The 27,705-nt window shown below is 37.9% G+C and overlaps 1 protein-coding gene across 2 annotated transcripts; it reads left to right on the top strand.

The window, feature by feature from the left end:
* Nucleotides 1-185: 185 nt before the first annotated feature.
* Nucleotides 186-27,121, top strand: HPGD (15-hydroxyprostaglandin dehydrogenase). 2 transcript variants are annotated; one of them, XM_080929026.1, is made up of 7 exons: nt 186-348; nt 584-707; nt 3,933-4,039; nt 13,440-13,536; nt 23,816-23,892; nt 25,055-25,218; nt 26,171-27,121. In XM_080929026.1, the coding sequence occupies exons 1-7, from the start codon at nt 256-258 to the stop codon at nt 26,307-26,309; spliced, it is 801 nt and encodes a 266-aa protein (XP_080785152.1). In that variant the 5' UTR covers nt 186-255; the 3' UTR covers nt 26,310-27,121. The 2 variants fall into 2 exon arrangements, with proteins under 2 accessions (XP_080785152.1, XP_080785153.1); XM_080929027.1 differs by lacking the exons at nt 23,816-23,892; nt 26,171-27,121 and having other exon boundaries at nt 25,055-25,192.
* Nucleotides 27,122-27,705: the final 584 nt, after the last annotated feature.

Here is a 27,705-nt window from a genome sequence, read left to right as displayed (position 1 = left end):
AGTGCAAATTCTGCTGGGGAATGCGCAACAGCTGAAAGCCCAGAAGGCAAAGATCACCTCCTGCCGACCCGACCAGGGTGCTCAGGGGCAGGTGACACAAAGACGGTTTCCTAGGCGCTGGCTTGACAGTTTCATCCCCGCCCACTGGCAAGAGAGCTCCCAGGGCAGCTGCACACGCGCACGGAGGGGGCCATAAAAGCTGCAGCAGCGCCCAGACGCGGAGCTCGCCCACCACCCGCAGAGACGCCACCCGCCATGCACGTGAACGGCAAAGTGGCCCTGGTGACCGGCGCGGCACAGGGCATAGGCAAAGCCTTCGCTGAAGCTCTGCTGCTCCATGGCGCCAAGGTAAGAACTTCTCCGAGTCCACCCTCACGCTGCCGCCGGAGCCCCCGGGGTGCCAAGCCCCAGGCTCGCGAGCAGACCTCCAACGCTGCCGCCTTTGGCAGAGAACCCGAACTTGGATGAGCACATTCTGAGGTCTAAGGAGGGAGCGTCTTGTTTATCCATCGCTTGTGTGTCTGTGGATTGGTGGCGGGTGTTTCCTTCATCCAAGACCCGCTCCCTCTTTTCTTGTTTGTAGGTTGCATTGGTGGATTGGAATCTTGAGGCAGGTGTGAAATGTAAAGCTGCTTTGGATGAGCAGTTCGAACCTCAGAAGACACTGTTCGTCAAGTGTGATGTGGCTGACCAGAAACAACTGAGAGGTAAGACATAGGGAATCAATCCATAGACTCTCGGGAACACACCCTGAGCAAGCAGCAACCTGAAGACTGCCAGGTAGGAACAGACAAGGCTGAGAGCCAGCATAGCTCTCTCCTGGGAAGCTGGGACGTTCTAGCTCCCATGGATAGTTCAAACTGTTGTGGGTTTTGTTGTTGTTGTTGTTGTTTGTTTTTGTTTTTGTTTTCCTGACAACCCAAGGTCAATAAAAACTAAGAGAAGACAGGACTGCCTAAGAAATCCTCTAGTTTTAGCCACTTGACAGCACGGAATGTAATCAAGTCCTTTGTGACATGCTATAGTTAATTACCCAGTGAGGGGACAGGCTGAGGAACCTTGTGGCAAGCAGCTATCAGAAACAAGGAAGACTTAACCAATGATAGCCACATTCAGCATGCCTTTCTCATAAACACTTCAGACTCCAAGTTGCAGGTCATGGTCACAGGCAAACCAATTGCCTTTGGCCAGATCTTTGCTCTGGGTTTCTACTCTAAGATGGGACTTAAAATAATAACTGTGTGGCATTAGAATTTTTTTTAAAAAAAGGCTCTATCGTTTTCCCCCAATGTTTTCCTGTTTTTCTGTGATCTCTTAAAATAGATCCATCTACTCCTGTGTCATCAGGAAGAATATTGTCATCAGCAATGCACACTGGCTGTATAGAGAGAGGGCTCAAAGGATTTTCCTAAAGATAATTTCCCTGAGAGGAAAAAAAAGAAAAAGAAAAAGAAAAAAAAAAGTGCTTCACAAGGCATTAGTCAAAGAAATAAAGTAAATTGTTAATCCAGAAGTCAGAACATTTCCCCTGTCCCACACTAGAGTTTCTATCAGTGGGTTACTGAGACAGCATAGAATGCCCTATGAATAAAAAGGGACTGATCCATTAGAAGTCGGTGAGCCTTAAGATACGGGTAACTGGATTAAAGAGAATGTCGTTAAAATCGGAAGATGCTAAACTGTCAGGTAGACACAGCCAGAGTGTGCAGAAGAAATCTTTAAGAGAAGCCATGATAGAACATCCTTTGCCAGAGGATAGTTTCAGTGATAGCATGTCACTTAGGTTTAGTGACAGTCACGTTCCGTCCAGCATTCATGCTGCTGGAACAGAGACCAGTATAGATGATCTATGTGGCTTCATGTGCTATTTTGCCAGTATTTAAAATGAGTATCACAGCTATGAATATATTCCTTAAACATATGTGATTGTGAAGGAACCTCAGACACATAGGAAATGGTCCAGAAGGCCTGTCAATCATAAAAAGTCCCAACGTTGCTTAGAGACCTACATTCATAAAGGAGAAGGATTCTCAAAACTTCAGCACTTAAGGTTGCTCACAACTTCTAAAACCATTTAGATACAATGGATTCATAAAAACACAGAGCTGAAAGGATTCCCGGGGTTCATATAGATGTGGTACTATGCAACTCAGCAAACCAAAAAAGGCCTAGGAAGTTCAGGTGAATCACAGAGTCTCATGGCATGTGAATGGCAGAGGGGGCAAACTTTTAAGTCACTAGAGCTGAAATCTCGGTGAGATGTCACACAGCAGATGGCATGGGACACTTCGGTAAAATTCTAAGCAGTGGCAACCAGGAGGGAAGAGAATTAAGGAAAATCAGATAAATGTACTTAGTAACTTAATTTTCCATAAAATTGGGGTGTCCCAGCAGAGGAACAAGCATGGAGCCTAGGCTTTTTCTGGAACCAACTTAAGACTTAAGAAATGGTTTTAAAATCCCATTAAAAATTATATCTATATCTATAGATAACACTGTTGTTGTTTTCCAGTATTGCCCAGTGAGTGTAAAATAATGCTTATCCAAAACTTTGACATTGTGCTCACCAATCACCCTTCATAGTAATTGGCTCCCCAAATAGATTCAATGGTTGTTAATAACTCTCTAAATTTATTCCGGTCAACATACAATTTGAGTTGATCTGTCTATTTCAAAGAACCCAGATGTTCACTTGCAGGCCTGAGAATATGCATCTCCCACAGGAAAGAAGACACATAGTTGTCTACAGTCTGAAGTCATAGAGATAGAGCAAAAATGACCATGGAACTTGTCAAATCTATAGCTGTATATAAGAGGCTGATTTAAGAAGACCAAGTTTTCCAAGGCTAGGTAAAGCCAACTTTAACTAGTTATAAAGGGCTTTCATGATTTTTTTTTTATATTGATAGACACTGGAATGAGTGAGATTCAGGTCTGGGAACCTATAAAAAGTTTCCTTATCAAACACTGTTTATACAAAGCCATACTGTGAAGTGTCAGTGATAGCAGGGATGAAGGATGGAATAGTTAACATGAAAGCAACATTAACACAATGAAATTGACCGAATAAAACGTCAGTTTTTACTTATTCTAACACCAGATATTCCTGAAATACGACCAAATGGATTTTAGTGCACGAGTACTTGAGTTAGTTTAAGGCTTCACTATAGAATACAGCTTATTAAGAAGGGATAATTGAAGGGCTAGAGGCATAGTTCTTGTGCTAGTGCACTTTTCTATAATGTGAAAGGACCTGGATTTGACCCTCGCTGCAAACAAACAAAAGGAGTGTATTGTCCATACCAAAGAGGTCCAGTTCCTTCTTAGGAAGAGAAAGATAACAGATGCCCAAACTGAACCCAAGAGAGTTCCTAGTTTGAGATACTCACTTCTCTAGTATTCAACTCATCAGTTTGTTGATTACAGAACTTTAATGTGAGTTCAAATCGTCTAAGAATCGGCTGAAGTGCATTTCTGCTTTAGTAGGCATTCAATGACCAAACTGTGTTTCTAACACACAGGTAATTCTAGGCAACAAAACAGATCACTTACTGAGAACCAGGTTATGAGGTTAAATTTTTACCATGTGGTCAAATAGATTTTAAAAATCTAACCAAACCTGGTGGTGCTTGCCTGTCATTTCAGCTAGGGAGGCAAAAGCATGAAGATTCCACGTTTAGGAACAATGTAGGAAATTTAGTGAGTCTCTGACTCAAAATAAAAGGTAAGAGATGACTGGGTATAGTTAAGTACTAGAGCTCTTTCCTGGAATGTCCTGATGCTCTTGCCTACAAGTCCAAAATTCAAGCTCTCGAACAACAATAAAATAGAATAAAATCATAAAGTAAAACCAATAAAAATGCATTTCCTCTCACATGAAATGGCTTCACTGTATATATGGAAAATGAAAATCTCTCTTCTTCTTTTGTTAGAAACTTTTAAAAAAGTTGTAGACCATTTTGGAAGACTGGATATTTTGGTCAATAACGCAGGAGTGAACAATGAGAAAAACTGGGAACAGACTCTACAAATTAATTTGGTAAGCTACTTTTAGGCTCGCTCATTGTCTAAAAGTATTTAGCACACTTCTTCACACAGAAAAGTTTATTATTATACTCATAGAACAGCAATAATAACCTTAGCACAGAAAAGTAGAAGTTACCAAAGTTAGAAAATAGACACTTTATGAAGATGAAGATATTTGATATTTGTAATTATGAAAATCTCTCTTAAAATATTAGATAGAGATAAGGAAAAGCACAGTTCATTACATTCTCAATGCATAGGCCCAATGGCCTGCCACTGGTTCTCAGATGACCGATAATTTAAAAATTATTTTTACATTTTAAGTGGTTGAAGGATTACTAACAAAAAAAAAAAAAAAACGTGAATAAGGGAAACTGCAAGTCAGTATCTATAAAATTTTATTAGAACACAACCTTCAGTCATTGCTATGTATTTCTGGGCCTGGATTTTTGTAATAATGGCAGAAGTCAATGTTGTAACAAAATCTTTATGGCTTGCAATGCTAAAAATATTCACCATCTAATCCTTAATAAGTCAAGATTGCTAAACTCTGTGATTCAACTTACGTATTTAAAAAACAAGTCTTTGTTTGGTTTTTCTTTTTTTTAAGACTTTATATGAGTACATTGTAAATGTCAGACACATCAGAATAAGGCATTAGATCCCATTAGAGATGTTTCGAGCCACCATGTAGTTGCCTGGGAATTGAACTCAGGACCTCTAGAAGAGCAGTCAGTGCTCTTAACCACTGAGCCATCTCTCCAGCCCTAAAAAACAAGTCTTAAATTTGGGGAAATGGATCAGAAAACAATGTTAAAGCAACAATTGAACATTGTAGCTGGTAAGATTGAAATTCATTCTTTCTCCCCCCAACCCCTCCTCTCTCTCTCCTTGCTCCACCCATCCTTCCCTACCTCCCACCTTCCATCCTTTTCTCCCTCCCTTCTTCCCATTCCAGCCTTTCTCACTTCCTTCGTGTATGTGTGTGTGTGTGTGTGTGTGTGTGTGTGTGTGTGTGTGAGTCTGTGTGTGTATCTGTGTGTGTGTCTGTGTGTGTCTATGTGTGTCTGTGTGTGTGTGTCTCCTACAACATTTGAAGTTGAGTTCACTCTGAAGTAAGGTACAAGTTCAGTTTTAAGGTGGAGTTTCCAATTCATGCAATGTAGCACGAATGAGCTGATTGTACCATGTTAAGAACTCCCTCAACATAAATCTATTAAACCAAACTTTTCTCCAGAATTAAAAAAAAAAAAAAAAAAAAAAAAAACAACGTGTGTAACTAAAACAAAATGCCAGAAGGATTTTACACAGGGCCACCATGCCCTGCCTGGCTTAAGTTATTTTTACAAATTTGCCAAGTAGCCAGCTGTCAAGTACAACATGACCAGTTCATGTGTAAGAATAGAGTGTTGCTTCATGAGTGTCTTCTAGGGAATAACGAGCTTAAAAATAGGAATTGGGTGGAGTTGGGGAGATGGCTCAGCAGTTAAGAGCATGCTGCTCTTAGAGGACACAAGTTCCGTTCCCAGAACACAGTGGCAGCTTACAACTGCCTGTGGCTTCCGTTACAAGCAAACTTAAACACTCCTCCTCTTCTGAGGCCTGAGGGTACCAGGCATGCCTGTGGTTCCCATACTTGAAGCAAACAAATACTCATGACAAATAAAATAGTCATATGACTTCTTTCTGCTCAAGTCCCCCCCCAAAAAAACAGAGTAAGATAAGTGAAATATTTATGACCAATAATCACACTTACTCTCTTTCAAAATCTTACTTTATCTTGCTATACTCACATTCAATAAACCATTGCATATTTTTTCTTGAAATCACTGATATTTTTGCTTCTCCTTTTTATAAGTATTATAAACTTATTTTATAAGTGTTATAACCTATGGTTCTGTTCAGGTTTTAGTTAGTTATATTTTGACTTTATGTTATGGCTTGATCTTATTTATTGCTGCCTAGAAAACTGATGACTAAGCTTATAATTCCAGATTTAAAGTTAGTAGTGTGCTATTTTCTTTTGATTCCTTTTTATCTAAGTCTCCTTTTCCATCCTTTCTTTTGAGAATGTAAATAACCTTTCAAGGGAAGTGTCTTTTCTTGATATTAAACTGTAAGATATTAGTTTATTAAACTAATCAAGGGAACAATCTTTCTTTTAGTGTTTGTAAATTTAAGCCACTTATATTTATTTGTACATTTTTAATTTATACTTTAATGCCCCTGTGTTTTCTGCCCTTTTGTAAATTACTTGGATAGATATTTTATTCTATTAAGAAATTATTTAAAACATACTTCATTTGCTACTCAATAAAACAGAATCTTTGAGTATAAAAAGACGTGAAAGCTGGAAAGATTTAAAAGCATGTTCTTATAAACTGTGCCAGCTTCCGTTCACAGCTAAACTCAAGGACTTCATTTGTCTGCCTATCCTCATAAGAAAATACAAAATATATATGAGCTATTTTCTTTCAACATCACTAATGTCTTTAATAATTTTATCAGAAATGTTATGACTATTATTATCACTTGAGAATCGGCAGCTTACCTTCAGTGCATTTCTAATAAACAGTTATTGTATCTTGTATCTGAAAAAAAAAACAGGTGTCAGAAACAATACACAATAACAAGACTTAACATAAAGAACATGAAGTAGCAAAGCTATTTTCAAAAAGTGCCAGGTTTTGGATATTTCATCAAATGGGCATATTTGCTTTAACAGGGGCTATTTAAAAAAATATAAAAAAACATGTTTTAAGCTGTAAATAGGAGATTCAGGAAGATTTGGGGAATTTTATTAAACCCTTTACTCTACAACTAACTCTTCTGTACTCCTTCTTCCACATGAAAACTTCGCTATACTGAATTGTGCCTGAAACCTGCTGGCACAACCTATCTTCTTAGCTTCAGATATTGCTGCCATGACCTTTGCAAACTCATGGAGAACTTTAAAATATGTTACTTTTCTTGTGCCTCCACCCACAAGTTAGACAAACTCAGCGGACTAACCCCTGTTTCTCCAACTTGATTATCACTGCTAGTGTAGTGCAAATATTTATTTATAGTTCCAATTCTTCTTCTTCAAAAAAAAAAAAAAACCCTCTATTTTAGAGACATTGTTTTTGCCTTGATCTTAGGGAATTTCTCCCTTCTGAATGCTTCCTCCACTGGCTCCCATACCAGAGAGGATCCTCTGAGATAAAGAACTTCATCTCCTAGGCTTTCCTCCCCTTCCTCCTTTTCCTGTGTCATCATTTCCTTCTTCCTCTCCCCATCCACTAGGACTGAGTTCAGTGTTTACGTATACAAAATAGACATTATATCATTGTTGTGTGCCTCTAATCCAAAGCATCCTCCTGAGAAATACCATACAGCATATTTCCTTTCTACCATTTTCCTGGAACTCTGTAGTTCTATTAGAATTGTTTATAGATGTACAATTTACACTAGCACAAATTATGTTCTTTGGGGGCAGAACATTAGTTTTTGTGTGTTCTTACAGAATAGAAGTCCAAAGAATATTTTAAGAACTGCTACATAAAAGTTTTGTGTGCATCTCTGTGTTTTAGTACACTCTTTGGTGACTTGCCAAACTGTCCCATGTGTTCTTACACTTCCATTTCTTATGAGGATGATGCCTTTCTTGTCCTTCACCCTGATGATCTCATCGGTCTTCACATAGAAGCAACACACTCAAACTTCCTCTGATCTATTGTTTCACAAGTCATTCTCAGCTTCTTCCTTCATACTGTCATTTAGTGGTGTCCCTTGCAGCCGCCCCCATCCCCAGAGCTCACTAATACTGTTCTACATAAAGAGAGTGTGTGCAGAATCACAGAAGGTCATTCTGGCAATAGATCAATATCTATTGATCAATTCTGGCATATTTTGAATATTGGTAGAGGCATTCTATATTGTGATTCTTTTAAAGTTTTCGAGCTTTAGTAAGTATAAACTACTCATCTCCCTGCAGATGAGAAATTCAATATGCTTTAGATGTATAATCAACATATACTGAACCCTTTAGTATGTTCAAATAAAAAACAAAATAGAAAGCTCTTGTTGGTGATTTTCTTTCCTGAAATACTACTTTCTACTCCAACAGAAGGGACGGTGCACATTTGGAATTAGTCAAAACTTAAGTTTAGTCTTAAATCTAAAAACTCATGAACTCTTGATTTAAATATCTGACCTTGAATTTCACTGTTTGGGAAAGAAATTAAATCCCTTTTCTCTAAGGACAGTTAAGCTTAAATGAATTACAATCTTTGAGAAGAATTTATCCCAGTGTGAAGACATAGACATTCCAAAAAGCATATTTCTGCTCAAAGTGAGAGAATACATATTTGTGTACCATCTCCTTTTCATACAAAGTGGAATCCTCTCCCATGATCATGCTTTGAATAAGGAAATGAATTGGGAGAATAGGTAGAAATTTTACTGCTTAAAAGACTTTAGATATAAGTTTATTATGGATTCATCAATAAGAACTTAAGAAATAGAAAATGTCCAGGCTGTATGAGTTAAGCCCAGGTGGAGGTCAGCTGTATGGCAGACACCAGACCAATGATGGAAAGAGTAACCTGAGAGAAAAAGTAAAAAATCTCCAAGTGTCAGACAAAGCAAACTAGACTCTAGCCACAACCTAAAATAGAAAAGTGGTAGGGAGAAAAGAGAAAGTTACTTCTTTCTGCGCCAGGACTCAGAAACATGGGTAGACCCAGTAGAACCTCCTGGTGGCTTCCAGGGGCTGCACCTGGTATTGAAATTTTGGGGAAGCAAAAGTACAGTTTCATCAAAGGACTAATTACTCATCATCTCCTTTAGTTTGCTTAAAGAAGCATTGTTCTGAAAGTGTTTCCTTTTGTTGGCTTCAGACAAAGTGAACAAGTAACTATTTGTTCCCATTGGTACTCTTAACAATGAGAATTGTTGCTGAAGTTATTGGGAAGAGTTTGATAAATTATAAATATCTCTAACAACTCAGAAGACATAGTGTTTAGCACTAAGACAAGGGAAGATTAAAACAAAAGAGTTTAGACATGAAAAATTAAACAATGATTTCAGGAAAATAATCATTTCTATTAATATTCTCTGGGAACTGGCAGAGAGAGAACACACGGACCCAAGCAAGGTTGCATGATTCATATATATTCTCATTACATTGTAGTGTAAAAATTCATAAACTGTGAACTACCTCATTGTGGACAGAAATGTGATATGGGAAATGGAGAAATAATGCATTGGGAATTTGCTAGTGAAAAAAGTTGTCTTTTTAAATGTTCATGTATATGTATCATGTATGTGTACTATAGAAACATGCAGTGGCTAGTAAAAAAGGAAGCACACAACTAGGACATTCCCACCTGTCAATTTCCCTTCATTAGAACTATTCCCAGGACAAGGGAACTGAAAAGCATGGGTGGAAGTTAACAAATACTGAAAATGGCAAAAATGTCTCACACTTAGAATGAGTTCTGACCACAATTTTAGTGTTAAAATTCAAAGTTGTCTCTTCCCAACCAAAAGTATTGAATGAACATTATCATTTTGTCAACAGTTTAAATGTTTCTCTTTTCTCTATTTAAAGAGAATATTTTCCTTGGAGTCAAAAACAGAATTTTAGATATACTCACAATGTACTTTAAATAATATTACAAACCCAACTTATATTCTGTTCAATGTAGACATATGGAATTTAATCTAGGTGTTTGATTCAATGATCTAATACATAACAGAAAGTATTGCTCAAATCCAAGAAGTACAAATAAGAAATATTTCATTCTATAATCTTTCTTCTAAATGTGTGTGTGCGTGCATGCATGCCTGTGTGTGTGTGTGTGTGTGTGTGTAAAATCTGGAACAAAGAAAATATTATTATCAAACTTATATGAAATACCATTTATGTATAACCCAAACATCAAATATTACTCAATGTTTCTTTCATCAACACGTTTGCTTTAAAAGATATTCAGTCCTTACATGGCTGAGGAAAATATTCTACCCACCCAGAAAATATGGAAATTAATATTCTTTGTAAAATTTTAAAACTAGGGAGCTGGAGAGGTAGCTCAACAGTTAAGAGAATTGGGGTGCTCCTACGGAGAATATGCAGTTGGTTCCCAGCACCAAATAGAGGTTCTCAACCCTATATAACTACAGGTCCAGGGATCTGATGTCCTACCCTGACCTTCAGAGGTACCAGTCACCTGCATAGTGCACATATATACTTGCAGATAGGCATTCATACATATAAAATAAAATAAAATATATTTTAAAGACTTTAAAATTGAAGCTTAAAGTTGTATACGTTTCTTACCTATCTATATCTTTCAGATTTTGAAAAATGTCAGTAAAAGTCTTAAATATTGAACAAAAGCATACACTGATAAATGTAAGTGAGAACCCTGGTCAGATTTGCCGAAGACTTGAACAGAAACAGAATCTAACTGATTTCAGTAATTTCAAACTTTTACATATTTTTTTCCTTCTTTTATAACCCAATAGGGTTTTTTTTTTTCCTTTGAAGGGGAACTGTGATAAGTTAATTATTCTCAAACTTCACTGGAAAAGGCCTTAAATAAATTGAATTTCCAACTTCATTATCATTGTAAAAGTGCAGTTAGGAAAGGGTCATGTTCCTGAGTACTTGCTGACAAAGGATGTTTTAAAATGAAAGGAAGGTACACACTAACCTGGACTTTCAGTCTCAGACTAGTGACCTTTTCCTATCCATTGCTGTATAAATAAAGCAAGAATTAAGCCATCAAAAGTGAATTTTCACATTTCAAGAACGTGAGCTGAAACAGAAAGGAAGAGGAAAAATAGTGTCAGTTTTCCCTTGAGTTATTTCTGATAGTAGTAAATTTGTAAAAGTCAGAATAAAAGTAGAAAGCATTTTTTACTGCAGGATGTAGGTAGGAAAACATTAGACTATGAGGATGACTCCATTGAAGCATGGAAGGACACACGGTATTAGATATGTCTAGAGGCCATGTCCACATGGTAGAAAATCTTTACTCAAACTAGAACTAGAGAAGAGTTTGCCCACACTGAGGGCCACAGGAGAGCTGTCATTACAGCCTGATTTCCTTCCACCTCACCAACCTGGCTCATTCGGCGCATTCACACGGACTTCATAGTCATGGTGTGAGCATGGCTGTGCTTTACAGCGTCTGAACATTTACACAAAATGTCAGGGGAATAATGTAGCCATTTCCTTTTCATTTTCTTAAGAACAACAACAACAAAATGACACCAGACCCTATTCTTTACCTCTACCTCCAACGTTTCGACCTCAGGTCTCACTTAGGTGGAACTGGGCTATTTCCTTGTTCTTGCACAGAACGCTATAAGGGAAAATGGAATTTTCTCAGATGGAATTATATCAGTCAATGTCTACACTAGCTCTGGGGACGTCACATCCTTCTGTGTTACGTGCAAAAAATACACACAGATGTAAGAATGTTTATGCCTGCAATGCCAGCACAAAGGAAGATGAAGCAGGAAAAACTGCCTTGAGTTCAGGGTTAGCTTGGGTTACATAGGGAGTTCCAGGCCAACTCAAGTCATAGTGTATAAAGCAAGAAGACCCTGCATAGGCAAACCAGTTCTGAGAATGAGGGTTGATGTATCACACAATATTTGATTTCAAGTTACACTATAAAGTTATGGTAACAAACAAAGCAGAATGAAACTAACACAGAACAGGTATGTTGATAATAGAAGAATAGAATAGAATAGAATAGAATAGAATAGAATAGAATAGAATAGAATAGAATAGAATAGAGAAGTCTTATTTATACCCTTATAGCTGAAACTACCTGAATTCTTACAGGGATGCTAAAGACAGACACTGGAGAAAAGAGCCTCTTCACCAAGTGGTGTTCAGAAAACTGGGTGTATACCTGTAGAAGAGTAAAATTGGATCCCTGCCTTTCAACTTGTAAAAAATCCAATGCAAATGGTATCTGAGACCTTATTGTGGCCTAAAACTCTGAAGCTATTAAAAGAAAAAGCTGAATAAATACTTTGAGATGCCACCTACATAAGTACTCTCTGAGGAAATAATAGCAATGATTGACAGATGGGATTTGTGAAAGTCAAAAGTTTCACAGCAAAATAAACAACCGAGTGAACTGGTCACATATTCCACATGTCAGATATTCACATAAAGAAGCATCACAGTAGCAAAATTACAGTTATGAATTGACAACAAAAGTGGTTTTACGGTTGAGGGTCACCAAACATGAGGCACTGCATTAAAATGTCACAGCACTGAGAAGGTGGAGAGCCACTGATATAATGGCAGATTAGGAACCTGAATATATGAGGATCTCAGATAGAAAAACGCAACCGCATACAAAACATTACTGATGAATGGGTTAATGAAGTGAACCAATAACACTTAAAATATGCAGCGCAAATGTGACGCGCAGACAGAACACAAACATTCAGCACTGTTAGCCACCAGGAAAACGCAAATACAAACCGTACTAAGACGCCATGGTGCCGCCGCAGTCAGAATGACAGTCACCGAGAAAGCAAATAAAATCATGTTGACAAGGATGTAGGGAACAGGGAGCCCTTGTGCTCTGCTGATAAGAATGGATGTGCAGGCAAAGGACAATTTAGTTTCGCCAAGGCACTCCCCTGAAGAGACTCTTACCTGCCAGGGTAGACTCCATGCTCAGAAGTAGATATGGCCACAGAAACTGAACTCAAGGACAAGTTTGGGGGTTCCTTGTCCCATAGTGTCATGACATTGATTTTTTTTTAATATTACTTTTTAGATTATATCTTAATTTGATTTTATAATATTAAATATATCACTCTGTGTGTGTGTGTGTGTGTGTGTGTGTGTGTGTGTATACATTTGTCTCTCTTTTTACCCTACAATTTCTTCAGTATATAGTGGTTTTTATGGGATTCCTAAGTATATAAATAAATGGGTTTGTATCTGATTTTTTTTGTCTTTTCTTGGGCTTTTTTCTTCTGTTTCTTTCATCCTATCTCAATATATTAGTTATTGTTTTATCAATATGTTATATTATACTATATTATATTGTATTTCCTTAGAATCCCTAATGAGTGACAGAAGGGGGTGGATCTGGATGGAAGAGGTGGTGTGGAACCAGGAGAAATAGATGGAGGAGAAAACTGTAATCAGGAAAAATCTATTTCAATAAAAGCAAAACAATGTTTGTGCAATAACAGTAAAAAAGCCATAATTTTTAATCACTACTGCTAATATTGAATTACTATATTGTACAGATCGAATACCTTAAAATGTGTGAGGAAGCTCTTATTAATTATTGAAGATCTCCTGATATACCTGACGTAGCAATGTCTTTGTTATGTGGGCATATGGTAAAGATGTGTCACTGTTTCCGTTTACACCCCTGGATTAGGTTTCTGTTATCAGTGGGACCTACCTTGGTTTGGACTACATGAGCAAACAAAATGGTGGTGAAGGTGGTATCATCATCAATATTTCTTCAATAGCAGGTAAGGGCAATTCTTGTTTCAAAATATTGCTCATTTGGACCACGAAATAAGCCTGTGAGTTATATTATGAATTGCCAAGACAAGACTGAATATGATCTGAATGTTTGTTTAATTTCTTAATGATTCATTAGATTTTTCTATACTTAATGCAAAAATTTTGAACAATGAATCTGAGACTTTTCAAAGTTCTCTTGCCATGGTATTGCTTCAGTGTGTGTATTCATGTCTGTTTGCCTATGTGCTTGTTTTTATATGTCTTGATGTGTATAGGTGTGTATATGTGTGTCTGTGTCTGAGTGTGTATGTGTGTTTGTGTGTATGTGTGTCTCTCTTTGTATGTTTTCTGAGTGTGTATTTGTGTGTATATGTGTATGTGTGTGTGTGTGTGTGTGTGTGTGTGTTTGTGTGTGTGTGTGCTTTTAACCTACTATTTTTCAAAGTCTATTTTAACATTTCCCAATAGTAACGCATGTGAAATAACTTTTGACGGGGTAAATGTGATGTGAAGTGACTGAGCTCTCCGCTCACTTGTGAATTTAGCAGGAGTGTGAAATTTACAAACAGGACAGTTGTAGTAGATGGTACACGCTCAGCTGTCAAGACAAATGTATCCAAACACACCCTAGTTTCAAAACATAGTAAGTTTAGACAACACCTGTATATCATCAAGGAGAAGATCCTTATCTCTGGGTGCCTATTAATTTTTTTGGGGGGGGATGGTTTATCACTCTCACATTTTCATATAACAGTTCGTCATCAAAAGCAGTGAGGGTAGGAACTCACAAAGATTAGGATCCTGGAAGAAGGGAGTGATGCAGAGATCATGGAGAAGTGCTGGTTACTGGCTTTCTTATCATTGCTTTCTCAGACTGCTTTCTTATAGAATCCCTGGGTACCTATTCTATATAAGCAATTTGGAAGGCATAGGTGACGATGGAGTAGACTCCTTTCTGCCCAGGAGAAGAAAGAAAGGCACATGGAGAACCCCCACCCTGAAACCACCCAAGCCTCAGTAGACCTCACTGTGCTCACATCACAGTGCATAATGCGATCCCATGGTTCATTTGGCTACTTAAAAATCTGGAAAATATACCCTAGTCGTACATATAAGAACATGGCTTCAGTGGAATGCCTTTCCACCCACCACACCGAAGACTGGAGAACTGACACTACACAAGCCATCCAGATGTGGTTTTCATTCAAAGCAAAATGGTTTAATGTCAGCTAAATATATGTGTTCCTCAGTAACAGCCAGGAATATCTGGAGCAACTTAGTCAAGAAACCATACTGTAAAAACTGCAGTTAGGGGTGGACACGTTGTTTCATATCCCATAACACCAGCACTGGGGAAGCTAAGGCAGGAGGGCTGAAAGTTAGAGGTCTGGTTTAGCCTGCAACCGTGTCTACTCTCAAGCAAAGAAACAAGCAAGCAACAAGAATTCCATGGAAAGTCCATCAGTGTTTGTAGAAGGGAACCAGTGAAGTCATAGATTTAAGAAACATGATTACTGATGACAGCAAGTCTACAAAACTGGAAGGCCTTAAATTACCTGCTTAGTCTCAGTGGAGTGACTTCACACACACACAGACACACACGCACACACACACACACACACACACACACACAGAGAGAGAGAGAGAGGGAGGGAGGGAGGGAGGGAGGGAGGGGGGGGGGAGGGAGGGAAGGAGGGAGGGAGGGAGGCCTCACAGCTGTTCTTACTAGTTTCTTTAGTAGTATCAGTGAGGCAGGAGTGGCCAGCAGTAGGATGTGGCACTATCTACGACTCAGTCAATCCCTGAGTCTCAGAATTTTCCTAACTCCTCTAACAGTCACAAGCGGGTGACCTTGAGCCACTATAAAACTACCACTTGTATTTTTATAAATACCTGTCTTTGGGAACTCTGAAATGAGACTGAAGTCTTATTTTCTGCATTACTTAGAATCAGAATGGCAGGCCTAACATGATTACAATGCTAATTCTACAGTACATTAAGGAAAACTGGGTTAATTTTTCTCCTATGGTATCTACTTAGAGATGGCAATGATTCCCTCTATGGGTACACTCGGAGGGGAACACAGGAATCATACTTAAAAGTGTGCAGGCTTGAGAAAGATATTGTATCATGTTGCCTGCACCTACATGTTCAGGGCTAACCACTTGGTATTGGATAAACAATTGATAGGCTCCTCCCTGGAGAGTATGATTTCTCCCATTCAAAGTGCTTTTAGCATCTGCTTCCTTTAAAGTATCTTTGTTGTTTGTTTGTTTGTTTTTTTCTGGTCACTCTAGTGTATGCAGAGTTGTAGGCCATATCTAGGTCAGCATGATTCCTGTGTGACATGCAGAGCCCGTCACTCTTAGGGTAGAGCCTCAAGTTGTCACACTGGCTTGGGCAGAGAACCTAATGAGTAATGCCCACTGACGCAGTGTCAGGTGCAGTTAATGGTCTAACAAGCAGAGCGAGGTGAGTCTGATGGGAGGAATGAATGTGCTCCATCTGCATCTTCAGAAGAGACTCTGGTCCTTGGTAATCACGTGGCCACTGCTATAGGAGGTTCTGTTTAAACAAGTCATACAGACACTCTTTTTCATACTCATTCTTTGGCACATTCAAAGGAAATGTTGGAGAGAACTGTGCTGGGATAAGACACCCCAACAAGTCAAGTGGGTTTCTTGGGATGGGGAGATAGCTCAGAGAGTAAGACCTTTTGATGCTCACACAGGAAGACCTGTATTCAAATCTTCAACGTTCATGCAAAGGAGCTAGGCATGGCTGCCCATGCCTGTGACCCCATCTTTGAAGGGTAGCGATAGGAGAATAATAGCTCACGAGTCAGACAGCCTCCCCCAAAACAACAGTAATTCAGATCATTCATGGGATTATCTTCAAAATTCCATGGAACTACTAATCTCAAAGAATCTATGTGACATGGAAAACATTGTAAGAATCAGTGATAATAAAAGAAAATTCGTCTTGCAGTATTCTAGTGCACATCGTGAAATATATGAACTGTTCATGTCTGGAGCTTAGTTATTCACTTACACACTGCCCAAATGACTGTGTGAGCCACGCATCCTGATCAATACTATCAGAACTCCTGCCAGTCCAGAAAGATTAGTATCGATTTAGTTTTTGTATTTGATCATAAAAATACTTAAGACACATATGAGAAAGGACTGGTAGGGAAATTTAAATGTTTTTAAGAAGTGTGCAGATGAACTTTTTCATAGTAGGAGAAGTAAATGTCTGCTAGAGCTGTCTTTCTCTTTTCTGATGTGTGTGAACATCAGTGCAAACTTTACTTAGGAACAGGACTTCCGGTGATCCTGAAACTCTGTTCTTACGTAAGAAGATATAGGTGTGGTTACCCATTTCAGGAAGCCAGCTATCAGTGTGACTAGAGATACCCACTGGCTGCTTAAAGTCTGTTTCTTAGTTACATCATCACAGGAGGGACTAGACCTTCAGGAAGCACTAACAGCAAATTTATGAAAACTGTTCACTAGAGCCTACTCAGATTTATCATCCTGGCGAGATAGGATTCTGTCATTTTTTATGCCACATCACACCTTCACATATATCCTCCCAGTAAACCTAACAATAAAGGGAAACGCCACGTGAGAGCTGGGACTGGGCCGAACTCAGTGGGAGGAGGCTTACCTCGATTGCATCAGCCCCTCAGATCTCTCCCAGACCAAACAAAACAAAAGAAACCAACAAAACTGCCTTAAAAAAAAGCTGTCCTGTGGAAACTTACAATGAGGAAGTTTTTAGTTGCTTTGGTCACTTTTGGGCATAAACATATATAAATAAATCACCACTGCTTCTCCACTTCCCCTCTTTTAAGGAGCGGGAGAAGAGAATAAATAGACTGGTAGGCCAATGGTTAGCTTCCTTAGGGGTTGTACAGGAAATTTACAACCCCCGAAATTAGCCTACTTGAATTCCTAGTTTATATCCCTAAATTAAATTATTTTTAATATTTTTACATAGTATGTTTTATATGATTTCTTTCTGTTGAGGAACAACTGTTCTTGCAGATTATGTACAATTGTGAGGGAAAATGTTGATTTAGCTCAAAATAAAAAATAAGGTTTGTTTTTATTTATTGGAAGATATTAAGGCTAGCTTTTACAAGTATGCTTAGAAGAATATTTAGAAAAGAATAAAATGAAGATAGAATTTTTAACTCTATAGTTCAAATAGCTTTATACACATATCAGTAATTTTAAGTATTTCAGATTTCTTATACAGGTTATATAAATTATTTTATTATCTGGGTATCATTTAGTAGGTCTGAGAATGGTCCTTAAAAAACATTTGTGTGAAGAGTTTCTCCTACCATGCTGTGACCTGTACAGCTTTGAAGTTTACATGACTGGGAGATGGAGAATGAATACCTGTACAGAAAAACTATGAGTGGCTCATGAGCTCCCATAGAGATGCACCAGCAGCCAGAATATGTAATGTTTATTATATACAGCTGAAAAAAAGAGGTGGATTAAAGGAGCTCAGCAAGGGAGCAGCCAGAAATGAAGTTCTTAAGGGGGAGGAAGCTGGGGTTGATACTTTCTTCACATACTGGTAAGGTTGATATTGAACTCAGGGAAGATATTGCCATTCCCCATGTCTGACCTGGCAGAGGTCCTGCGATTTTATAGGTCTGGGGCTTTAGAGTATGTGACATGGCCTTGCTCACGTCATAAATGCTTGTTTATACATTATGTATGTAGTGTTTGTGTAGAGCGTTTCTGTTTGTTATCTATACCCACTGCACCTAGATCTCAGCTAGGCTGGCTGACCAGTGAACCCTCAGTACGTTCCTGCCTTTGCCCATCCCTCAGAGCCGGGATTACAGGTCATTACTAAGGCAGGCTTTGTGAATAGGTGCAGGTGATGGGACACTGGGTCCTTACACTTTTACAACAAGCAATTTATTCACTGAACTATCTAAATTTTATAGGGAAAAGTAGTTTTCAAATTATTGAGAACTACTATGCTTAACTTTTAAAATACAAAGTATAATTTAAAAGAAACAGATCTGAGTTTTCTTACAATATTGATATAATAAACAATGTTTTATAATAGTAAATGTCTTTTTAATTATCTTTATTACTTTTAGTTACGGTGTGTGTGTGGATCTGTTTGATAATTTTCTTTTGGCTGTAACCAAATGACTGGCCTAAACCAATCTAAGTTTGGGAGGATTTGTTCAGTTCACAGTTTAGGGATGTAAATCATCATGTCCTGAGGGCAGGAAGCATCCCTGTAATAAATGGAGCCTTTTACACCTGGGCAGATGAGGAGGTGAAGAAAGTGGAATGCTGGAACTTGTACCCCACCCCCACAACCCACATCCTCCCCCACTCCCTCTCCCTCCCCTTCACCTCCCCCTTCTCCCTCTCCTTTCTTACCTCCATTTCCCTCCTTCTCACCTTCCCTCCATATCACTCTCCTCTTGTTACCCATCTGCTTCTAGCTGCCTCTTCCATGCTCCCTCCCCCTTTTCCCTTTCTCTGTCAAAACTCAGTCCAGGACTCAAACTTTCCTAGTTATGCCTCTATAGCATCATCCTTGGATTCACATGTAGTATGTCTCCTAGGTAATTCTAGAACCAGTCAAGTTGGCAATGAAGATTCACCCTTATGGTAATGGCTGTTTTGTATAGAGCATCATATTAAGCATATTCTGTATAGTGCTTTATTGTAGACTCACGGTAGCTATTTTTATGACCTGGCTTGCATAAGAAAGCACTACAGTATAGAAAATGTATCTCTGCAAAGTTGACATGTCTCAGGGGCTCATAGTTCTATACTGAAGAATTCAAGCCTGACACCTACAATCCAATCCACTGTGCTATAAACTTTTCTCAAGACATTTAATTAAATTGATACTGTTGCCTAGCCAGTGGTACCATATAATAATCCCACTACTCAGAAAGGGAGGAAGGGGTATCCTGAGTTCAAGACTAGCCTGAGTTAAATAGTGAGTTCCAGGCTAAGCTAAGATACAGTAGCCAGATTCTGTCTTACATAAAATAAAACTAAGAACATTGTTTTCAGTAGCCTTTATTTTATAGAGTAGTTTGGATACAAAATACAGAGAATTTCTACGTATCTCTAGCACCATTTAGCCTCCTTTACTATCGGCATATTTACTGTAGTGGTACATTTATTACAATAGATTGCTATATCCTGACACATTATTACTTACCATTGATAATGTATATTAGGAGTTACTCCTCTACCATCACCCCCACCAACACCACCACAGAAACACGGTTGCTTTGATTAAGAGGTCCATGACCTGAATGAGAAGCACAGTCCTTACTTTTACCAAGTTTAACTGGACTTTAGCATGACCTTGATCATGAAGTATTGTAATTTCTTTATGAGGCTCACTCGGTGTATACATGGACAGATGAACAATGACTTACATTGGCTATTACTGTACTGTGATACTCTACTCACTGCCCTGATGTCCTCCATTCTACCCATTCATCTCTCTCTCATCCAGCACTGGCAAGCACTGGCCTCTTCACACTCTCCAACATTGTGCCGTGTTTAGGAAGTCATAGCTTGAATCATAGGGTATGCCATTTTTTGCAGTTCAGCTTTATTTCTCCCAACGAACAGATAGTTTCTGCCTCATCTACTCATGACTTGGCACCTCATTTACTTTTAGTTCTAAGTATAGTATACACTGCTTTATTTACTCATTCACTGGTGAAAAGACATCTAATTTGTCTCCAACTTTGAGCAATTGCAAGTAAGACCATTGGCAGCATCCAGGTGCAGGATTTTGTGAGGATGTAAGTATCCAATTACTTTGGGTCAGTGCCAAGAAACATTTGCACTGTAAAAAAAAATTGTCAAAACCTGTCAGGCTCACTCCATTGTGCCTATACTGTTTGACTATCCCACCAGCAATGAATAGGAAATCCTACTGTTCTATTTCGCCAGCATTCACAGCTGTTAAAGTCTGTGATTGAGTTATTTTTAATTTATTCTGGCAAGAAAACTAAAATTTGGGTATAAAAATAATTTGTGGCTGCCTGTGTGCATGTGACAAGGAGAAAGAAATTGAGAGTATGTCACTCAGCAATAGTGAGTACAAGGAGAAGCAGAGACAACACCAGGAAGTGGAGGAGTACTCCATTTTAGTTTGCAGTTTCATAATAGAATGAGGTTAAACATATTTTCATATACTTCTTTCACACTCACACACACACACACACACACACACACACACAGAGAGAGAGAGAGAGAGAGAGAGAGAGAGAGAGAGAAATTTTTTTAGAAAGGTATTTTTCATCTGTCTTAAATGTTGTTTACTTCCTTTCTGTTGAGTTTTAAGATTTGTTAGATATATTTAGTTACCAGTTTATTAAATATTTTTAGAAGTCTGTCAGTCTACATGAAAGTTGCTAGGTTTTGGAAAAAAGAAGAAATCATATCTAAATAATGAAATAGAGTTATATATGGCATTTTATGTACTTCTAGTCTATGCCATTGGTCATATGTCTTTAACATTCATATGGTCTTGTTTGGGCTTAATTTTACTTATCTATGTATTGGAAATGAATTCAGGGCAACCCAAATATTTAAATTAGTGTGCCTACAATTTAAGTAAAGAAACTGGCAAGAGAGGTGGTATTAATGAAGGGAAGCTTTGTCAGGAGTTCAGAGCAGATGACAAGTCTTGCTGGAAAACCTCAGTTTAGACTTGAGAATAATTGGCCCCCCTCTGTGTGTCTCTTTCTGTGTCTTTCTCTCTCTGTGTGTCTCTCTGTGTGTCTCTCTCTGTCTCTCTCTGTCTCTCTGTGTCTCTCTCTGTCTCTCTTTTCTCTCTCTCTCTCTCTCTCTCTCTCTCTCTCTCTCTCTCTCTCTCTCTCTCTCTCTCTCTCCCTCTGTGTGTGTGTGTGTGTGTGTGTGTGTGTGTGTGTGTGTATGTGTGTATACAACAGAGAGGCACTGCACATGCACATGAAACTAAAAGAAACTAAAAAAAAAAAAATGTATTTTTTTTCTACAAGTCATAAAGTCAGCCAGAACAGGAACATTCCCCAAAACAGAGTCAGGGACAAGTCTGGAGTTGTTCAGCATGATTACAAATCTAGCCAAGGAGAGCAGCTTGGAGCAGGTAATCATTTATGTGAGGAAGAAGGAGCCTGGCCAACTGGAAAGTAGAATTCTCTTTACTTGAATTGTGTTACCATGAAACTGAAAAGAACCTGAATATTTGTTGCTGAGAATGCATGGTATGGATAAATGCTGTATTGTTCTGTGAATTTCTCTTTAGAAAAATCATAATAGTAATGGTGAATTAATCTCAGCAGTATTGCCATAAATGCAAAAGAATCAGACAAAAACAACTTCCCATGATTACATACACATAAAATACTAGAAAATGCAAACACTGACATAAAGCACATCAGTAGTTGGGTCAGAAGAGAAGGGCAGAATGAAGGGATTAGAAAGAGTCCTGGGTGATGAGCTTCGTCATGGTCTTGATTGTTACCATAGCTTCATTTATTTATACATATGTAAAAACTTAAGTGTATACCTGAAAAAGAATATGCTGTTTTATTTTATGTCAGCTATAACTCAGTAAAGCTATAAAAATGTAAATACAATAAAAACTTAGGAGAATGCTAAAATAAATTCATAAACCAAATACTATTGTTCTTATGGAAAGAAGTCCACTGGGGTATGGTACCTTATGCTTTTAAATTTAGCACTTTCATAGTTGAGACAGAAAAGTTGAAAGTTCAAAGCTAGGTTTGTGCTACATAGAAAATTTAAGGCTCGTCTGGAGTACATAGTTGGACCTTGGTTGGTTGGTTGGTTGGTTAGTTGGTTGGTTGGTTGGTTGGTTTTATGTTTAGATAGACAGACAGACAGACAGACAGGTAGGTAGGTAGGTAGATAGATAAGTAGATAGAGATAGAGAGATACATATACACATACATACATACATACATACATACATACATACATACATACATAGGCAAATAAGTTTTTTGGTGTTCTGATTGATTACATTTATAATTCTATACCTAAAGATATAATGTAAGTATTTTCCACTTGCTAATGATCATAGCCAACAAAAGACTATTGGATATATTTCTATTATATTACACTTTGCAATAACTATAGTTCATAAGTTTGTCAACTTTCTATATCTAACAAAAATTCATCATCATCTTTGCTGAATAAAAGTTCAAATATCCTTGACCTTTTCATGACTGTGCGGATTAGCTTACTTGTGATTAAGATGCACTTTTTGACTCCTGAATAATGTGAGCACCATCCTCCACAAGTTGCCTTTGTACCACAAACCTATAACAAACAGGTAAGGCAGGCGTATAAAATGCCTATTCCCTACCCACTTGTTCCCTTTATCTTACACTGGTAAAATTCCTGTGTGCTCTATGGTGAAGTAAATTCTTGCTGACAATACTGATAGAAGTAATTAACTTGCAAGTTTCCTGACCCAAAATAACAAGAGAACCAACATGTTCTGGTACCTTGAGATCATTGCGTACACGGTGTGATCTACCATCCTTAGGGATTTAAACTGCTCTTGAGCAAACATGCTTTAGAAACTGAAGCCAGGAAGGCACTCAGGGAGTGGTTAAGTTCTGCGTTTACTGCTGAACTTTGGCATGATACTCAGAAATGTGTGGTGGTGGTGTGTGTTGACTAGTTATCTGGGTGGAGACTGTCACATCTCAGAATAATTTAACACTATTACGACATTTGATATAAATCTCACAGTAACCAGGGGTCAGTCACTGTTTCTTGACTGAGAGAAATTACGTGTTTAATAAGAATTAAAAGTAGATCATCTCAATCAGGCAAGGCGGTGCATACACCCATAATCTTGGGACTTGCAAGGCTAAACCAGGAGGACTACAAATTCAAAGGTGGACTGAGTTGTACAGGAGAAGGTCTCAAAGGGGGAAATCAAGTTCACATAAGAAACTCATTAGGCACAGAATATATACCTGAGCAGATTTGTCTGTTTGGCTTTGATGGATATGAAGAATAAGTGTGACAGGAATAGCTGTTGCAGTAAAGAGGTTCTGTAGGATGTTGGTTTATCGGGGACAGCTTTAGGTTTCATTTATAGCACAGAAGTGTACGCTTTCACATGAGTGTCTATTCCAGATGAATCGTGAATTGATGTGACCGTGAAACATCACTGGTACCGTCTCTACGATACAGTCTGCTTTAAGAACACCAACTCACTTAGAACATGTCTTTGTTTCAGGGCTCATGCCAGTTGCACAGCAGCCTGTTTACTGTGCTTCAAAGCATGGCATCATTGGATTCACGCGCTCGGCGGCGGTGAGGAAATTATAACCACAGTCCCTTTCCCTCCGTGCACTCATAGGGGAAACCCAAATTGTATAGAGCATAGGAACAGGAGTTCAAAGTTCAATATATAAAAGATGGAGACCAGGGCTTACTAAAATCTTTATCATAAAAGCATTTTCCACCATATGAAGGACTACATCGATAATAGATCATTGTAAAGTGGATGAGAGGTGAATATTTTAAGCATAAAAAATAATGGGGGAAATTCTTTTCTTAAAATTGTACACAGTTTCTGTAATATTAATGTCAGGAGTCCTTAAATAGGACACTTAAATAGAATTTAGCCTGCTGTTTGGAAAATGTACTACAAAACGTTAACACAGAAAAAAAAAAAAAAAAACCCAAGTAGTTGGGAAGTCTCTGAGGGGCACTGAAGGGCTAGGGGGATGCAGTGTTTTTCATTAGCAAGGAGAAAACAGAGCTGTCAGTGCTAATCATCCTGGGAAGAAAAGCAGTCTTCACTCTTAATTTGGACTGATTTGAAACCAGTGCCTAATTTGAAAATATTTTGATGTATTGGAACAAGATAAACCATTACAAAGCAGGAATTTCACTTTCTGGTGGAATATTTCTACAGTTGGCTTCCATTGTTCACAGAAGTTATGTTTTCTAAAGCTATGTGCAAATACTGAATTAGTAAGTGCTGAGTTAGTAAATAAAAAGTGAAGCCTGGGGTCACATCATTTCTTCAACTACTCAATACTTAGCAATGTTTCTATGTGCATTTCTGTTTAATGAAAAGTTACTTTTATATATTGTAGAGATATTGAATTTACAAGTAATAAAACTTCTGTTATGATGTTTGCCTCAATAAAGTCTCAGTTGCCTAGCTTCAGGTCCTCACACAGTTCAATAAAAATAGCATCTTAGATAACTTTTGTAATGTTTGGAGTTGTCTAGTAGTGTTGCTTTGCAAACAATTTATTCAGTGAGGCTATCATGAAAGATTTCTGTGTGTCGAGTATGTCCTTATGCGCTATGTGACAGCCCACTGGCAAATGTTCCATGTTTCAGAGCATATTTAACTCATGTGTTTTACATTATCCTTTCAAAGAACTTTTTATTTCAATTTGTCTTGTGCTATAACTTTTGAAAAAGCTGAAGCCTGAGACTGTGTTCTTCTGATTGGCAGATGGCTGCTAACCTTATGAAAAGTGGTGTAAGACTGAATGCGATTTGTCCAGGCTTTGTGAACACACCCATCCTTGAATCCATTGAAAAAGAAGAAAATATGGGCCCATATATAGAATATAAGGACCAGATCAAGGCTATGATGAAATTCTATGGAATTTTGGAGTAAGTAAAACTTTCTTTCCACAAGGGAACAAAGCATTATCTACACAAGCAATCAATTTTTTAAAGGTTTAAGAGTTAGAAAATTGTATATAACTCAAAGTTTGAATTGGCAATCCCTTTGAAAGAAAAACCAGGCACAAGAAATAGAATTATATGTAGACATTATGGAATTTGCTTTGATCAGCCTTTATTGGATTTCCTTTCTGTACACAACCTTCCAGTGCAATTATAGTTCACATGCCTAAACTTCAAGCAATAAGCACATAAAAACACTGTGAAATGTATGGTTCCAAAATTTCAACCACTTTCACAAAAGCAACTGATCCTCTCCCTCTCTTCCTCCCTCCATCCCTTCTCCCTACCCCACTCCTCTCTCTCTCTCTCTCTCTCTCTCTCTCTCTCTCTCTCTCTCTCTCTCTCTCACACACACACACACACACACACACACACCCCAACCCACACAGACCTGTGTCTGAGTTAGAATGTATGGAAAAATATGAACTCATAGAGACCATGGCTTGGACAATTCTGGGCCAGATGTTGTCCCAGCACTGAAAGGGAAAGTGGACAAAAACCTCTACCCCTAACCTAGAAGTTATCTCTAATTGACAACGTCTGGAAAATGAAAAAATGATCTTTCATAAATTCTAGTAATTGATTCTATTCCTCTCTCAATTGTGTTTCTGTCTGGTATGTCTGACGTCTACTGATCTAGTATAAATAAGAACATGGTTGGTTTTATCAATACAATTCATGACCTAGTGTATTCCCAAATGATCACTAAATATATTATATAATTTACTTATCATCTCAATGAATAAGAATTAGAGGTAACAATATCTTAATGAAGTATGTTTCCTTATAACCGGGATGCAGGTGTTTTAAAAAATAATGTGAAGTTACTTAGTTCCGTTCTTTAATTTCAAAATACAAACGTCTCCTTCATTTTTAGCCCATCAACAATTGCCAATGGATTAATAAATCTCATTGAAGATGATGCTCTCAATGGTGCCATTATGAAGATCACAGCATCGAAAGGAATTCATTTTCAGGATTATGACATCTCTCCATCCATTGTAACAGCTCCATGAACCTCCTTAGCATCAGCCGTAACTGCCAATACAAGTGACTCGCTCAGAATGCATCTTTACTAATACAGCTTTCTCGATGAAGTATCGTATGATGAAACCTACCTTCATGTATCTGATGTTAATATTTTTCCAAATGATTAGCTGAATGTATGGTTAAAAGCTAGCAAAAATGCAGTGCAAACCAAAACTGGGTTAGAACCTATATAATCTTAAAGACAGAACAAAGGATATTCCAAAGATATTCTGCCTTTCAGAAAATGTATTTATAATAGTGCCTCATAAATATTAATGGTTTTCAGAAAGTCATCTTAGAGGAAATACTTGAATTGTTATTTAAGTCAAAGCAGATTTTTAAATGATTCACTTTGTGTGCTTGCAACAAGGGGGAAGCTCCTTTACAATGGAAATGTTTAGTAATAAAAGCTTGTACACGATTTGCAAGCTAAGCATTTCAACTCTTTGAAGTAGTGGTGGATTTGTGGGCCAGTGCTAGGGAATGAGTTCCAGTGTAGCCATGTGTCAGGGACAAGTCTGATGTATGGGAATATGATCCTGATAGTAACACTGAAAATTCACACTTTAGCCCCAAACCAAGGAAGATGAAGTTTTTCCTTCCTAATTTAGAATTTGCAATGGATTCCAAAACCCTCAGGAATGAAACTTTTAACAGTCATAGCAAAATAGGGGTGGGTGTAAATTTATATATATATATATATTGTATATGTTCCTTATAAAATGATACAAATGTATTTTCCAGATTGTTTCTTTGTTGGTTTGTACCAATTTCAAAAGTGCCTATCTTTCAATAAAACTCTTGCATTCTAATTCACATAACTTTCCTATTTTTTAAGCTCCTTTTTAATTCTTTTTTTAATGTGCATTGGTGGTTGTTTGGTATATTTCTGTGTAAGTGTTGGATGCCCAGGAAATAATGATACAGAAAGTTTTGAGCTTCCATGTGGGTTCTGGAAATTGAACCACCATCCTCTGAAAAGAGCCAATGATCTTAACCTCTGAGCCATCTCTTCTGTTATGCCTAGTCTTATATACAAACCTAGTGAAATGACAAAAGCAATTCTGCCAAAGCCAAAACTTAAAATTGATTTGAACATATGCTCAAAATTCATTAGAACACTAAATAATAAATAGTTCTGCTTTGCTCTCTTTATTGTCTGATGTTTTATGAGAGAATAATTAGATGTACTCCCTTTGAGTAATATTATTTACAACCAGTAGGTAACCCTAATAAAAGTTAAAACACAAGATTTTCAAGTCAGTCAATTCCTCAACAAAATGCTGTGTAAATGATTCATTGTGCCTGCCAAATCTAGGCTTTTCACTGTGGAGCAAGACCCACCTATCTGAAATTGATGAGTATCAGTATTTGTTAAGGCCC

The sequence above is a fragment of the Micromys minutus genome (assembly GCF_963924665.1).
Source record: "Micromys minutus genome assembly, chromosome: 14".
Classification (NCBI taxonomy): Eukaryota; Metazoa; Chordata; class Mammalia; order Rodentia; family Muridae; genus Micromys; species Micromys minutus.
The sequence above is the reverse complement of the archived record's forward strand: the minus strand, read 5'-3'. Positions and strand labels throughout refer to the sequence as shown.